The sequence below is a fragment of the Propithecus coquereli genome, unplaced genomic scaffold (genome assembly GCF_000956105.1).
Source record: "Propithecus coquereli isolate 6110/MARCELLA unplaced genomic scaffold, Pcoq_1.0 Scaffold177, whole genome shotgun sequence".
Lineage (NCBI taxonomy): Eukaryota > Metazoa > Chordata > Mammalia > Primates > Indriidae > Propithecus > Propithecus coquereli.
The window spans coordinates 3,148,867-3,165,177 of NW_012142412.1; the positions used below are offsets into that span (position 1 = coordinate 3,148,867).

At 48.8% G+C, this 16,311-nt stretch overlaps 1 protein-coding gene across 1 annotated transcript; it reads left to right on the forward strand.

Annotated features, from left to right (window-relative positions):
• Nucleotides 1-310: 310 nt before the first annotated feature.
• Nucleotides 311-15,850, forward strand: ECHDC3 (enoyl CoA hydratase domain containing 3). Its single transcript, XM_012642205.1, has 5 exons — nucleotides 311-586; nucleotides 4,915-5,036; nucleotides 6,757-6,854; nucleotides 11,101-11,301; nucleotides 14,628-15,850. The coding sequence occupies exons 1-5, from the start codon at nucleotides 426-428 to the stop codon at nucleotides 14,937-14,939; spliced, it is 894 nt and encodes a 297-aa protein (XP_012497659.1). The 5' UTR covers nucleotides 311-425; the 3' UTR covers nucleotides 14,940-15,850.
• Nucleotides 15,851-16,311: the final 461 nt, after the last annotated feature.

Genomic DNA, 16,311 nt, shown 5'->3' on the forward strand with positions numbered 1-16,311 from the left:
AGCGCCACAGCGCGGCCTCTGCCCGCCTGACGACTCTAGACCACCACGTTCCGGTGCCGATGCAAAAAGGAACAGCCGCCCCGCTCCTGCCTCCCTTACACTGCTTCCCAGGCCTCGCTGAGCCAGACCGACCGCGGTCCGGTCTGCGGCTTTGGAGTGGGGGTCGTTCACCTCGGGCGGGGCGTTCGGGGGCGGGGCGTTCGGGGGCGGGGCGTTCGGGGGCGGGGCGTTCGGGGGCGGGGCGTTCGGGGGCGCGGCGTGGTCCGGCCTGGGAGGAGCGTCCCCGAGGGGCCTGGGTCCTGCCCGGCAATTGGTTCCGGCCTAGCAGTTGGGTCCGGCCATCGCTCGCCACCCGGCCCACTGCGGCGCCCTCGGAGCGCCGAGCGCCTGCGGCCGTCGCGATTGGGTGGCTTGTGTCCGCTGCCATGGCGGCCGCGCGGGCCCTGGTGGCGAAGGGGCCCTGCTGGCTCCGGCGCGGCCCGAGCGTCCGGCTCCCCGCGCGCTTCTGCAGCCGGGGGCCGGCCGGGGAGGGGCGGCCGGAGTCCGAGGCGCCGCTCACCCGCACGCAGCAGCGGGACGGCATCAGGTCAGCCCGCGGGCCGGGAGGGGCGGCAGAGGCCGGGCTGGTGGTCGAGTCCCTGTCGCCGCACCCACCTGCGGGTACCCAGAGCTCAGGCCCCTGGGTGGGGAGTCCCCGCGGACCCGCGCGGAGGCCCCTTGCCTGGCACGGGAGCCCTGGGCCTCCTTGGACCGCCCCCCCAGCATCCCCCAAACCGTCAGGGAGCCGAGCCGCTGCCGGACGTGGCGCTGGGTGTGGGCCCTTCTCTGTGCCCCCCAGAGCCGGCCCCGGCTCCAGGCAAGTGTAGGCTTGGCCGGGCTGCTCCTTGGCGCTCACCCAGGAGCGCAGGGATGGGCGGGTCGATAAATAGGACGAAGGACACAGCGTCCTGAGCTCCGTCCTGTGGGCAACAGGCCTAAAACCCTTAAAAACGCACCAGTGCACCAACTGGACGATGGAGTAATAAAGGTTGGGGCGCCCCTGGCACCATCCAGGCCTGACCCTAACCTTTGCCTGGCCAGGGCAGGGGTGCAAAAGGCCGCCTCCATAGCATGAGCCAGTGTTTAAGAATTACGAATCAAGCTGTCAAACAGGAGGTGTTATTCTCCTACCCTGACAAATATACGGTCCTGAGACCTGGAAGGCCATGTTTGAATTCAGAATTCATAATCCTACGTGTTCCTCAGAAGGGGCGGAGAGTCAGCCGATGGAGGCAGCTCTTACCTTTTCTTCTCACTTTCCTTTTCTTCCTGCTGCTCTGCAAGAGGCTTGGCCTACAGGCCTGCAGACACCCCATCCAGCATGTCCAAATTCTGTCTGTCCCTTCACCCACTGCCCTTGGCCACCCTTGGGCCTAGGGGTGCCCACTGCAGGGGCAGGGAATTCCGGGGTCTGGGTAACTGCAGCAGAGTTTGGAAGGGGGATGATTCCATTCCCTGTGGACTCCTCGCTCGTCTATAGGGACAGGCCCCGCGGGAAGAAGGCCAGAGCTGGGCTCCAAAGTGCAGGGCCCACACAGGGTCCTTCTTGTCCATTTTTAAAGGTAGTTCTTCTTCTGTAAATCTAGTTACATCTGGTCAGAAGCCTGCCTTCTGGGCACAGATGACAGAAGGAGGCCAGATGAGTTCCTCAGAGTTAAACAGGAACCAGAAAGGGAGGTGACTGGAACGATCTATCATAACTGTTAGGAATCTTTAGTAGAAGGAAACCCCTGACTCAAGCATTTAAGCAGTACTATGTCAGGCGCTAAGCAGGAGAGCTTGAGCAATTCGGTGGCTCTTCAAATGTCCCTTTTCAAAGCTGTTCCTCCCAGGAATGCTGCTGTCTTATAGGCAGGGCCAGCTCTGAGCTGGGTACTGTGTTAGGGGTAATGCATGCAGAGTGCCTAAGTCTAACAACAGCCTGCAAGATAGATATTATCCCCGCTTTACAGCAAGGACACAAGTTCAGAGAGGTGACAGCCTGTTCAAGGCACTCAGCCAGAAGGCAGGATCCCCAGGAATCAGAGAGAGGTCCCTCTGCCCCCAAAGTTATTCCTGCGTTGCCATCTTAGTACTCACCACTTGGGTGTAGAAGAGATGGTGAAAACCTGGATGTGGGGTCAGTCCACTGCAATCAGTAGAATTGGCTGTGAAAAACAGAAATGCTGGTTTTTGTCATTCAGTCAGCAGATATTGAGCGTCTTTGTGTGTGAACCTGGCAGTCCCTCACTTCGAGGACCTTATCATGGTTTACATCGATCTTCAGACAGCTCCTGGGGCATTTGTAGGGACCATCTCTTGCCACAAGACTTTTATCACATCCCCCGGTGGTGACTGTTACCAGCTGTTGACGTGAACACCTCGGTTCTTGTCTCCCTGTCATCGAAGCACGAAAGTGAGGGACATGGCAATTTGTGTAAGCAGGCACAAAGCTTAATCGGCAAGCGACAGTACACTCCAAAAGGGGTAGGAGTGGGCACATGTCCCCGCAGACAGTAGCACTCAGGTTTCTTTAGGTTTCTTCTTTTCTTTCTTCTGGCCTCTCTTCCTACATGACATTGTCTCTTCCCACCCCACCACCTTTTTCGTTTTTGACCAATGGGGATGTTGTCATCTTCCTGTTGTCGGGCAGGGGAGTTTTTCATCTTATATGGTTAGGCCCAGATGTGTCATGGCACCCAGAGCCCACTGTGGGTGGGTGAGCAAACTGTAATGTCATACAACGTGCCCTGGGTTGTTTCTGTTACGTTTCTGGTGACACTTGTGGTTACCCTTATCTTGTTGTGACAGTATGTTCTCTTACTCAGTGTCCCCTTTGTTCACACTACCCATTTTGTGCTTCCTCTGCTCCTGTCTTACTTTCCTACCTACACTCACAGTGACTTCATTCCTAAAGAGGTTTCCTCTTCTGATAGGTAGTGTTTGTGGAGCTCTCTACGCAGGGCATTGTGTGTTTTGAACCAAGATAGCCATTGGGAGAGTTCAGACTAGTGAGATTTTTAGGAGGCATTATCAACAGGGTTTGACGAGCAGTTGAATAAGGAAGGGATGGAGACCTAGAATGACTTTCAGTTTCTGGCTTGGGCAACTGAGTGGTAGCGCTGAGGTAAGGCAAAGAGGACAGGGGCAAGTTTGGGGCTGTGGGGAGATGCCCAAGGAACACGTAGGTGGAGTCCAGCAGACATTGGAGTGGACACGTAGGCCTGGGGCTCAGCATAGAGGTGGCAGCTGACATCAAGGCCATTGGTCAAGTCTCCCGGGAAGAGCGTATGGAATGAGAAGAGGGCAAAGGATTAAACTCTGGGGATCATTGACATTTAGGGGTTAGCAGAGAGCTGGGAGCCCACGAAAGAAGTCAAGAAGGACTGGCCAGAGGAGTACAAAGCAACCAGGAGAGAAGAAACCTGTTTCCAGAAGAAGAGCGTGATCAAGATGGCGGGTGGATTTGGATCTGCAAGTTAGGAGAGTACAAGTGAGAACAGTCTGGGTGGCGTGGTAGGAACAGAAGCCTGGTGAACTAGCAGTTTGGAACACTGGCAGTGCGTGTGATGTGCGAGCCAGAGGACTAACGGGACGCGCATGAACAGACACTGCCATGCTGCAAGGGTGGTCGGGGGCTGGAGTCCCTTTACACGATTTGCCTGAGGCCTTAGAATTTCATTTAAGCATATGTCACCGATGGGGTGGAAGCTTTTTGTAGTTGCTGCAACAGGCATACTCATCATTTTATTGAAAGGTTTATAAGTAGTTCTCTCACCACCTCCCCCAAGGTAGGTTTTGAAGTCTATCAGCATATCAGCTGCAAGCAATTTTTGTACTTAAGAGAGAACATGTCTATGAGAAACAACAGGATGAACAGCGCAGCCACCTGAAGACTGCTGCAAAATTGAAACGGTATTCCAAAGAAAGGGGTTACTCTCATGGCATTGAAACGAATTCGGTCATCAAAGGTGTCTTCCAGAAAACCATGAAACAGAACGTTATTTATGGAGGGTCCGAGTTGACGACATAGCAGTAGGAGTATCAGACTCAAAAAAGAATGAAAAAGGCAGAAAACCAGCAGTGGAGACTGATAGGAAACAATGTGTAGAATAATCTGGTCTGTGACTCATTGCCTATTTCTTATAACAGCGAAAATAAGACATTTCTGTATACAGACAGCACATGACAATACAGGTTATTTTATTCGGCATATGGGATACCCTAAAATAGCAAGCAGGCCCTTTGAATACCAGCTTTTCGTGAGCTGTATGGCTTTGTCTTTTTATTCTTCATGTATCATCCCATCCTCAGCACGAATTATTTTGCAGAATTACAGGATGCCACTATTTAAAAAAAGGTGAAAAAATTATGTCGTATAAGCCTATCAGCGGCTATACCTCAGCTGCCCTTTCTTTGGGGCGGGGCGGGGGAGTCTTGGGGGGTATTTTCAGTCTTGCCTCCTTCCCCAACCTTATTCTGAAGAACGATGGAAAGGAGTGAGCTGACGGCAGCCACTGTTTGTCCGATTTTCCCGACTCCTGCTGCTGTCACACAAAACTCGCGTCCTCTCGGTACAGGTGGCGATGATTTGGGGACCGCTGTGACTTGCCCTCTCTGTGGAGGTGGCAGTCGTGTCTCTGACAGCAAGTGTGGAGACAAAGAGATAAATCAAGGGAGGAAGGAGAAAAACCAGCCTGCATTTCAGGGCGTCTTTTTCTTGTTGTGACTTAGCGGTAACTCCAGAGAGCCACAGAGCCCTCACCTTGGCACTAAGCGCCTGCCGTTCACTCTCCTTGGGTTTTTACACATAGCTCCCGAATTAGAGAGGAACTGCGGGGGTCCTCACTCGCTTTGACTAGTGCATGACCAGTGATTGTAAAATGTTCTTCACAGGAACATTGTCTTGAGCAATCCGAAGAAGAGGAATGCCTTGTCACTTGCAATGCTGAAGTCTCTGCAAAATGACATTCTTCATGAAGCCGAAAGCAATGATCTGAAAGTCATTGTCATTTCAGGTATAGAATGATATCCGTCCTCAGTGTTCTGCAGTGGCCAGAAGAGGTTTCTCACAATTCTTTGGTTAACTGGGGTCTTCCCTTAACTGGAGAATTGTTGCTCCTTTACAAGAGCATTAATTATGGAAAACTCTTGTGTAGTTGGGACTTGGCCCTAACACTACTAACTGCAGAAATTAGTAAAGATTCCTGTTCAGTGAAAATACTGTCAGAGACTGAACGTTTTTGTGCTTGGCTATGCTGGTCTTCCCATCAAAATCAGAGAATTGATTTCTTCATGGACTTTATAAAATGGGTTTAATCACTAGTCCTTTTGGTAGATTAGCTAGTCAGCTAGGACCTGACCGTTCGAGTGTTTGGTTGGTTTTTCATTTCTGTTCTTACCAGAAAAATATAGTGGATGATGTTCTGTGATGCTTTATTTTGCAAATAAGGATCAGTGCTTTTGGCACCCGATACTCAGAATGTTATCAAGGGTTTACTAAACTAAAATTCGCAGTTGTGTTATATGGCGGTGGAAAGAGAAATCAGAACTAGTAGAGTTCAGCTGCCATGTAGGATGTTACGTGGACACAGCAAAGGCAACTGGCTTTTTAACTAGAAGATTTCCTCACTTGTAAATAGAGAATAGTATTGCCTGTCAAAATAACCACAACAAAAGGAAATATGAGAAAGTGTTATCAGTTCATGAGTGGAACGACATTGTGTTGTCGTTGATGACAATGACAGCTGCCACATCCATGGATCGCTCATCTGTAAAATCAAGAGCTTGAGCCAGATGGCTCCAGAGACCTCTTTACACTCCGACCTTCCCAGTTCAGCCCGTATGGCTGGCTCCTGCCCGTAGGCTAAATCAGTGGTCCCCAACCGTTTTGGCACCAGGGACCAGGTTCATGGAAGACAATTTTTCCACGGACCAGGGGTGGGGTGGGCACAGTTTCAGGATGATTCGAGTGTATAACATTTGATATGAGCCTGCAAGCAATTGATTTATTACAGTCTCTGTGCAGTCAGACCTCTCTAATGATAATCTGTGTTTGCGGCTGCTCCCCAGTCCTCAGCTCCACCTCAGATCATCAGGCATTAGATTCCCATAGGAGCACAACCTAGATCCCTCGCATGCGCAGTTTACAGGAGGGTTTGTGCTCATGAGAATCTAGTGCTGCCACTGATCTGACAGAAGGCAGAGCTCAGGCGGTGATGCGAGTGATGGGGAGCAGCTGTAAACACAGATGAAGCTTCGCTTGCTCACCGGCCCCTCACCTCCTGCTGTGCGGCCCGGTTCCTAACAGGCCTCGAACCAGTACTGGTCCACAGCCCAGGGGTTGGAGACCACAGGGATAGATGATGGGAGTAATGCCTATGGCATAGGGGGGGTTTGATGGGCCCACATGAGCTGATACACTCAGGCCAGACCAAGTCACAAAAGCTCTATTAAAAATACCTTCACCTTGGTTCCCGAGCCTTCTTGTGCAATTGCATATTTTTATCAGTTTTCATTCTAGACTTTGAGGATACAGGTGCCTCACCTTGCATTTTTCATAACAAAATTCTGGCTGTAACATTTCAAGTGCACCGGAATTAGTCTTATCAGAATGGAGCCATTAACTTTCTCTCCACGAAAGTCTGCTGCCCTTATTCGGCAGACAAGTGAGTGAACTGCTCGCCTCTGGCCGTTGATATCTTTTCCTTTTCTTTTCTCAATTGGAAACATCCGCAGCCGAGGGGCCTGTTTTTTCTTCTGGGCATGATCTGAAGGAACTGACCAGTGAGCAAGGCCGAGACTACCATGCTGAAGTGTTTCAGACGTGTTCCGAGGTAAGCCGGGTGTCGGCCCATGTTGCAAACCTCAAAGTGATCACTGTATTAATGTCGGGTTAGCCGTCTGGTTTACGGGTAAGATTTTATCTGCGAGCCCTAACACCCAAGAGCAGCTGAAAACTCTGTGGTCCTCAGATCCCTCATCCAAGCAATTATTTGGTTGAGACTGTTAAGAAGTGACCATAATTTGCTATTGATTTCGTTTTGTGCTAAAGAAAGTAGAATATACGATGTACTCATAGTTGCTGTCTCCAGCACTGTGGGGGTGTGTCTTGGTACACAAGTTTCAGTAAAAGGTAAAAGGTGCAAATGCATATCTTTAGAGAGGAAGAACCTATGATCATGATCATTTTAAAAATTATTAAACCAAAACAACTCCGTTAAACGGGAAAGAAAGCATTCACACATGGAACAACAATGGTGGCTTTGAAAATTATTTTCAAATCTTTCAACCAACGTTTATAATCACCACCTCCAAGTAGGAAAATTAACCTCTTCGTTTTTGCTTCTTTTCTGCCTCTTTCGCCACATTAAGGAGGAAAATTGCCAACAGCCACAGAGGAAAAAGAGGTACAAAAAGTTTTGGTTGGTTTATAAATGCATCAGATCAACCCTGCGTAATAGCAACACACTGTTCTCTTAATGAGCATTGAACACCTACGAGATACATAATGCAGGTACTTGCCAGGTATTGAGGAAAATATAAGAGTTAAAAAAGTTTGCTGCCAAACTGAACCTGGAAATCTAGTAGGGAAACGAGACAAACAAAGCAATTTTGTAACCTGACCCTAAACTAACTTTTCATTCATTCATTGACTTATCCATTCACGTGGTCATTAATCCACCAAATATGTCACGATCCCTGCTCTGCCGACAACACAGGTGAGCCAAGAGGGAGGTCAAAGCAAAGGTGACTGAGATACGCTCTTGACCACCACTTGTTTTCCTTGCCCTTCCAGAAACCCGCAAAGAGATCCAGTTATATTTTTCTCATTTCATAGAAAGACAAACAGGACAGTGATTTACTTGAAGCTCCATGTGGAGGTGGACGTGAGCTGGAACTGAGACTTAGCTCTCCCGTTTCCTACGCCAGTGATGTTCATGTGACATTCTGCTCTTGGGTTTGCCAAGGCTTGGTGCTTTAAAAGTTTTTTTTTTTTTTTCTGACATGCAGTATGTTTGGCTAAAGAAAGGCATCAAGGAAAACCAGTAGAGCTCGTCTATCCTCCCTCAAGGGTCTGGTTTTATCACTCTGCCGTGGTAACGTCAAGACCCGAGATCTAAACGGGTTAGCAGAGGGCCACGGGGGAACCAGGGCTGCTTCAGAGGATAAAGGCCAGATTCCTTGGAAGCTCCCAGAAAAAGACTCAGTGCATAAACAGGCCCTGGCCCGAAAGTGGTAAGATAGGAGTGAAGGTGTATTGATTTCTCTAATACTGTTTCTAAGAAAATCAGATTGTCTTGGATAGATATAAGCAACATGAACTTGGGCAAGGTTTCAATTTCCAAGCGTAATCAACAGGCAGATTGGAACAGAATGAGCTAGATATTTCATCGCTCCGCTCATGCATGAGAAAATTTGATTTTTAGAAAGGCAGATAGAGGTATCTGAATTAGCTCAGCATCTAAAAACTACAGCAGATTTGTTACAGACCACGAGGACTGCATGATAGTTAATTATTTACAGATCAGGAGCAGGGCAGATTAAGAACGAAAAGAATGAGAACTTGGTTGTGGAAGAGTGAACGTGATCTTCTGCGGGGCTGATTTGGTGGCTTCTGCTAGACACTTGTCCCTTGTCTCTGTCCTAATATCCTGTTGAAGTTTGGAGATGGAAACTCAAGTCCAGGAGCGATCCTTCTCTTACTTCTTACACCCCAAAAACAAAATGACAATCGGACAAGGTCTTTCGCTTTTGGAAATAACTTGGAATCCTCAGTGACGCTGTTAAAGGAGGCGAGGGCAGAGTTCAATTTATTGTCATATTTTGGAGTAAGCAGAACCAAAAATGGCACTTAATTCGGGAAGGGCAAATAGGAAATATAACCAATTTTTTACTGTCTAAGGTTTCACTATCCTAGTTTATTATATTATAAATGTTTATTATATTTATTATACTTTGTCTCTTCTGAACCACTCTCTAACTTTATTTAAAATACTTTTTCAATTATGAAAGTAATAAGTACTTATTGTAAAAAAAATTTTGAAAATCTAGAAAAATAAAAGAGAAATAAATTACTGATGCCATACCATAATCATACCACCTAGAGAGAACTACATTTTATATTTCTTTTTTCTAGGAAGCCTAGATCTGAGCCCATTTCTTTTAAATCATTTTTTCCTATGTACTTATTTGTCTGACTAGTCATATATAGGCATTATAGTGTGAATTTTGTATAATATGATTATAGCACTGAATGCTTATTATATGCCAGATGACATTTTAAGTACTTTAGGCACAATTAATGTGCATGACTGTCATATCCTGTAAGGTTGGTACTATTATTATACCCATTTTACAGATGTGAAAACTGAGGGGCTAAGTGACTCATCCAGGGTTAGGCAGCAAGCTTCAGACTGCCATACTAGTATTTCCTTTGGAAAATTTCATTTTAATGAGAATACAGCATGTTCTTCAATGGCTATAGTTTAGTTTACATGGCCATTTACTTATTTCTGTATATTTATATGATTTATAGTTTTTTATTATAAAACAATGATTTGCTAAGCATCTTTGACCATACAGCTTCTTACCCATTTCAGATTATTTCTCAGAAGTAGATTCCCTAGATCAAAGGTGTAAGCATTTTTAATGTTGTCGAACATATACTGCATTACCTAAGTATTTTTCTACTGGGTTTTGTGAATTCCGAGCTGCCCACGGATGGCAGACAGGACACTGAGACTGTTCAACTCTAATCCCAATCAGCAGGCTTTTCCTAAGTCACTTGAGTTCTCTGAGGGATGGACAACACTCAGAACTAAAAATCTTTCTTTGTAGCAAGACTAGAAATTCTTGTGAATCCCTCCCCTTGTTATTCCATTTCACTGGGAACGAGTCTATCACCAACCTGTCCCCAACCTCAACTTAGGATGCCCGAACCCCCTATATCCACGCACAGTTTTGTGTACAGGTAAGTACAGGGGAGAGGGTCATTAGCATTTATCAGATTCTCAAAAGGTGACCCCTCCCTGCAAAAAGTCAAAAACCACCACTCTAGAATAAGACACCACAGCCTTCAATATAGAACTGGTTATTTGAGAATAAAGCTAACAATATCAAATGCTTACGAATATAAAAGATCTATTTCTTAGACAAAACCTTCAAATCAATGAAGGTTATTTTTTCTTTCAATTGCTGCCTTGGGGAAAGAAACCCAGATTTAGTTCCTATCCTCCCTCCCTCCCTGCAGAGGTTCAAAGAGCACCAATTTAGAAATTGAAGTTACCATGGCAACACAATCTGTTTAGAGTGTCATGAAAAAACAAACCGCAAACCTAAGTTAAAGTTCTGGGGATTTGTGGCGGGGGCCGGGGTCACACGAGCACATGTTCGTCTCACCTCTCTGTGCCAACGGCTCTGTTTTAGGAATTCTGTTTATTTTGATGACAGCAGGGCCTGCCCCCCACCCCCATTTTAACAGAATTAAGAGTATTCTTGGTGCTAATTTGAGAAGTAATTACTAAGGAAATTGCCTTCAAGTCCCTTTTCCACCTTCATTTTTCAAGGAAGCACCAAATACCAGTTTCAGACTTTTTAACACAAGAGCCACACACAGGCAGGGTGAGAACTGAGCTGCTTGTGAAGGGCTTTGTTTGTTCCCCAGAGATAAAAATCCACACTGTTCTGCGGTGGGGTTGCCCGGAGGCAGCCAGGGTGTGGGGTTGGGGGTGTGTTGCCACCTCGCAAAGCTAGTCTTGGGGCCACAGACCCTGCATCCCCCAGTTTCCCGTGTCCTGCCAGGTGGCCTCAGGCAGGTGACGTCCCCCTCAGAGCTTAGCGACTTTTTTGCAAAATGGGGTTCTTCCTTCATGGGGTTCTCAGGAAGAACAGATTATACAGTCTGGTTCAGAGTAGATATTTCATTACGAGTCGGTGCTTTTTGTGCCTTTTTTCATAGAATCTGATGAACTAATACATCCGAAAAGTGCTCTGCAAACAGTAAAGTCCTACATAAAGTGATGGGTGCTAACGTCATGCCTCACTCCGCATGGAAGTGAACGCGTGTGTTTGCTCCCACAGGTCATGATGCTGATCCGGAACCACCCCGTCCCCATCATTGCCATGGTCAATGGCTTGGCCACAGCTGCCGGCTGTCAGCTGGTGGCCAGCTGTGACATTGCCGTGGCCAGCGACAAGGCCTCTTTTGCCACTCCTGGGGTGAACGTCGGGCTCTTCTGTTCCACCCCCGCGGTTGCCCTGGGGAGAGCAGTGCCCAGAAAGGTAATTTAACCTCCCCGGATCCTTCTCTGGAGACCGTCCTCCAGTTCGTGTGGCTTTTCAGAATTAGCTTGTTTAAAGTGCCATTCGTACCAGGGTATGCCGCCCAAGGCACATCCGGTTGGATGTGCCACCACGGTCCTTCCACTGTCAGGGAAGGCAGGGCCACCTGCCTGCCTGTTCCCCTGTAGCTTCTTACACTAATTTGTAAAGCCACTGCATTTCCATCTTGCATGCCCCTCGGTACAACTACTTAGGTTTTTAAATTTGTTTTGTTTTCATAAAGGCACATATTTTTGCAATCTTATACGAAATGCCGTTGAGAATCAGTTTCGTTGCCCTGAATGGTGCCCGTGAGATATGATAGCGTGCTGACAGAACGCCAGCATCGAGAGGCTGGGATAGTAGTGTCGCCGGCTTACTATTCATCGACCATCTGTCTTGTTCCGGAAAGGACTTAAAGCAGCCGATTTACTGAGTGTGTTGGGTTTACGCAGAGTTGCGTTTCAGGAACATGAATATCCTGTGCACGGTATGTCGAGTCTGCCCAAGGAGGAGCCACGTTGCAAAGTGGTTTTGTCATTGCTAACTACGGTGAAGTCCATTTTCATCACAAAGCCTACTTCCTTCTATAACGTCACAAAATAATATTTACAGGACATCCCTTAAGTATAAACCAACAGTGCCCTTGTTCTAGAAAAAGTGCATTCTTGTTCTCAGCTGGAAATCTGTAAAAAGGGGGGCAGAGTCATATACCACACCAAGCAGGAAATCTAAATTGCTTTCTAGAATATATTGTCTATTTTAGCATCAACTGTGAAAACTGGCAGTTGCTCACATGCCCAAGGCACAAAAGAAATGAGACCCAAGGGGACGTCAGCAGTAGGACTGAGAGGTTCAGGGCAGTACACCTGCAAGCTCACACACCTGGGAAAACTGGCTGGAGAGGGCTCCGCACAGACAGGTGACAGCTTGCTAAAATGTCTCAGACTGAGGGGTGTTTTGATTCTGTCAAGATAGACATTTACCTTAAACGTATAGATATTTGGCTGAGCGCAGTGTCTCACACAGGCAACCCCAGCACTTTGCGGGGGCAGAGACTGGAAGATCACTCGAGCCCCCGAGTTCAAGGTTACGGTGAGCTATGAACGTGCCGCTGCACTCCAGCCTGGGCAACAGAGTGCAACTCTGACTCTAAAAATAAATAAATAAGCAAAAAGTATAGATATTCATTCAGTAAATACTTCTCAAGTCCCTACGTTGTGCCAGTACATTAAACGAAAACGTTATAATACAAATCTATTGTCAGGGCTTATTCATAAACTATCTTATAACTGTGCAAATCACATCGTGAGGACTTTGTATAGTGAAAGGTGGCTATACCGGTTCCGTTAGCCTGCCTAGAGCTGTTTGTCCTCCTGAACACCTGACACGCTGGAAGGTTCCACAGTCCAGCATTTGAAACCTTTAAATCAGCCCTGCTGTCAGGAGAAGAATCCATTCTTTCTCAAAACAAACTTTTGAAATCAAGGCTTATTAGAATTGATTCCTAGAAACTTAACACCAAATATTTATCAAATTTTAAATTAGTTTTTGAGAAGAAAGAGGGGGAAATGGGACAAAAACAGGCCTTAAGTTCCAAGGACGCCCAGTCCTGAAAACCACATTGCATAATTGTCGGGTGACACAGATTAAAGGGCAGGATGTCGTAAGACACAAAGTAGCTTTTACCTCCTCCCCACCCCACCCCCACCCCCGCAAAGACAGTGTTGGCAAGATCCAGGCCTTCTTAGAACACGGGACAAAGAGTGTCCCGGACTATCTTGCTCTCTGCTCCTCATGTTCTGACCCCCAGAAGGCCCCTGAATCGCTCAACTTGAGACTTCAGAAAGGGGGTCAGGGCCCTGGCGATACACGGCTTTGCATCTCGGGCTCATTAGCGCTGGGCTACTTGGGGCCATGAACCAGGGATGCGGTTTGGGGTCCACACGAACGCGCAGAAACCTCAGTTACTGATAAAGGGAATTCTGCAGGAGGAAAAGTCTGCTGGAACTCAAGGCCTTTGCCGGGCTTCTGCATTTGCAGATCTGACCTGCGTGGCTTGTTTGGAGAGGAAAAATTGGGATTCATAAAAATCTAAACCCGACCCAAAACACCTGCCAGTCGCCTGTGAGTCACCGCATGCGTAGGAGCGCATCCACGCACGGGGCACACGGGGGCGACGGGCGCGGGTCCCACGCGCAGCCCGGCAGGTGCTTCTGCAAACTGACCGGACCGGAAACTGCCGCCCTCATCTCGCCTGCTGAGCCGACAAGCGTGGGTCTCCGGCGCCCTCTGCTGGTCGCCCCGGGGACCTGCCTGCTCGGCTGCGCTAGAGACCCAGAGCCGAGATCTGTCCCCGGGGTGCAGAAAGCGAGCGGTGGAGCTGCGCGCTGCAACCACTCTTAGCCCGGACGGGAATAATTTTCCCCGTCTGTAAACTGCTCCTCTCCTCCGGCGTGTTAACTAATGCATCTTCTTTGCGCCACATGGGCACGCGGCCTGGTGCAGCTGCTCCCCTCCCCGGGCCCAGCCAGGCCCCAAGCAGCTGGCCTCACCAGACAGCACGTGACAAATCAGAGCCCCTTCGTCCCACACCAGTCATTTTCCGAGGTAGAAAGCCTCGCCTCCCGGTTTACCCATAGCAGCTTTGTGTGACTGTAGAATCTGATTGCCTAAGAGTCTCACGAGAACAGAGCAGGTTTCCAAGCTGGAGAGGGCTAAAGCCTTGCTGCGCAGACCCCAGAGCCCCTGGGGGACATGCTGAGTCTCAGATCTGCCCCAGACCGCATCTTGGCGGTGACTTACGTGGCCAGAGTTTGAGAAACGCAGCTTGGAGAGCACACGGTTCAACACCCCAGTTCTCACAGCACGGCTGCAGGTTCAGGAGAGAGCCCGGTGGAAGCTGCACCACCTTTTTGACCTAGACTCAGAGGAACCAAGGGTCGCCTGTGCTGCGCTGTTTGCCTCATTCATTCATTCGTAAATACTTAGTAGGTTGCTTACTGTGTGCAAGACAGTCTTCTGGTGCTGGAGGTACAGAAATGAACAAGACTTTAAAAAATAAAAAATCCTACCCCTTTGGAGTTTACATGCAAGCAAAGGAGATACACAATAAACATGTAAAATATATAGTTTGTTAAATGGGGGGAAAGCGCAAAGGTTAAAAATTTAGCCGGCAAGGGACACAGTGTTGGGGTTTGTTGCACAGTTTTAACAGGGCGGTCAGAGTGAAGTGGAGAGGGCGGGTCGCAGGGGAGCGCCTTAATGACCTGTGTCCTCCCCCCCAGGTGGCCTTGGAGATGCTCTTCACCGGGGAGCCCATCTCCGCGCAGGACGCTCTGCTGCACGGGCTGCTCAGCAAGGTGGTGCCCGAGCCGCAGCTGCAGGAAGAGACCGTGAGGATCGCGACGAAGATCGCCTCCCTGAGCCGCCCCGTGGTGTCCCTGGGCAAGGCCACCTTCTACAAGCAGCTGCCCCAGGACCTGAAGACGGCCTACTGCCTGACCTCCCAGGCCATGGTGGACAACCTGGCCCTGCGGGACGGGCAGGAGGGGATCACGGCCTTCCTGCAGAAGAGGAGGCCCGTCTGGTCCCACTGAGCCCGCGAGAACGGACCCCCGGCGCGGAGCCCACCGCCTGCCTCCCCATCCCAGCCACTGCCGCTGCCTCTCAACAGCTGACAGGCTGCTTTTATTAATACTGGTTTCACATTAATAGTCCTTTATGACAGTCCTTTATGATAGTCCTTTTAATAATATTAAAAGCCATGAATTCATGGGGAGAGGATGAGTGGAGAGTAACTGAGGTGCCAACTCGGCGGGAGGCTGGTGAGCCCCCGAGGCAGGCCACCCAGGGCAGAAGGCCGGGCACGAGGGTCCTTCCCAGCGCCTTAGGTGAGCAGCCACCCTCACATAGCAGGGGGTCCCACTGCCCAGTCGAGGCAAGAAAGGATGACCTGACCCTATTCAGAAATGTCCTCCAAGGAGGAGTTAATTCTGGTCGCTCAAGAGAAGTGAGACATTTCACATCTCCACAATACTCTCCACGCCGAAAATCTTGATTTGAAAGAGAAAAAAATCATGCCTATGGCTTTGGAATAATCTTATGTGATTTAAATACATTAAATATTTATAGAGACTGGTAATTCTGTCTTCCCAACCACACCGTAAGCTAAGGGAAAAAAAAAATCAGTTAGCTCTGTCTTTGTTTGCCCACGCTGACAGCCACAGAGTGGGCGCCTGGTGCTTCTGTTACGGGTTTCCTTGCCATCCAAGCGTCTGTGAAATCTGGAACTCCGGGCCGAATGTGAGGATAAAAACACTGGGGAGAGGCGGGAGGGATGTAGGACACACGTCCCACCCATGAAGAACCATCCCCCCCAGACACATTTCCAAACTGTGCTCAGCTTCCGCCAAAGAATCCAGACCAAATGTAGTTCTTATATTTGGGGAAACAGTTGAATAATTGGATTTTTAAGTTTTTTAAACATTTTTTATTAAAGATGATTATTTCTTGGCAATCTAGAGACGAGGTCTCGCTCTGTCGCCCAGGCTGGAGTGCAGTAGTGTGGTCATAGCTCACTGCAGCCCCAAACTCCTGTGTTCAAGCCATCCTCCTGCCTCAGCCTCCCTAGCAGTTGGGACTACAACTGCAAGTCCTCGATTCAGTGTCTGCCGTTGGGGGGACCCAAACTGAGTGCAGAAGCTGGTTTGTTCTGAGCACGCATAAGCACCCTGTTCCTGACAGCACAGAGGTGTTCGCACACATGCTTTAGCAACGCAAGGCGTGTTGCAATGAAGCAGCGGGACTGGTTGCTACATGAACAGCATCGGCCATAAGTACTGCAGGAATCGCAAGGGAGAGTCCACTTTGACTCATCAGGGAGCAAATGGCACCGGCCACGTAAGCTCTGGCTCTGCAAGCGGGAGGCGATCTCGGCTCTAACTTACGAATTGGGACATTCCACACATG

Coding starts and splice junctions, on each gene's coding strand:
- ECHDC3 (XM_012642205.1), top strand. CDS start 426: ATGGCGGCCGCGCGGGCCCTGGTGGCGAAGGGGCCCTGCTGGCTCCGG. Junction 6,855..11,100: donor TGTTTCAGACGTGTTCCGAG/GTAAGCCGGGTG, acceptor TTGCTCCCACAG/GTCATGATGCTGATCCGGAA. Junction 11,302..14,627: donor GGAGAGCAGTGCCCAGAAAG/GTAATTTAACCT, acceptor CCTCCCCCCCAG/GTGGCCTTGGAGATGCTCTT.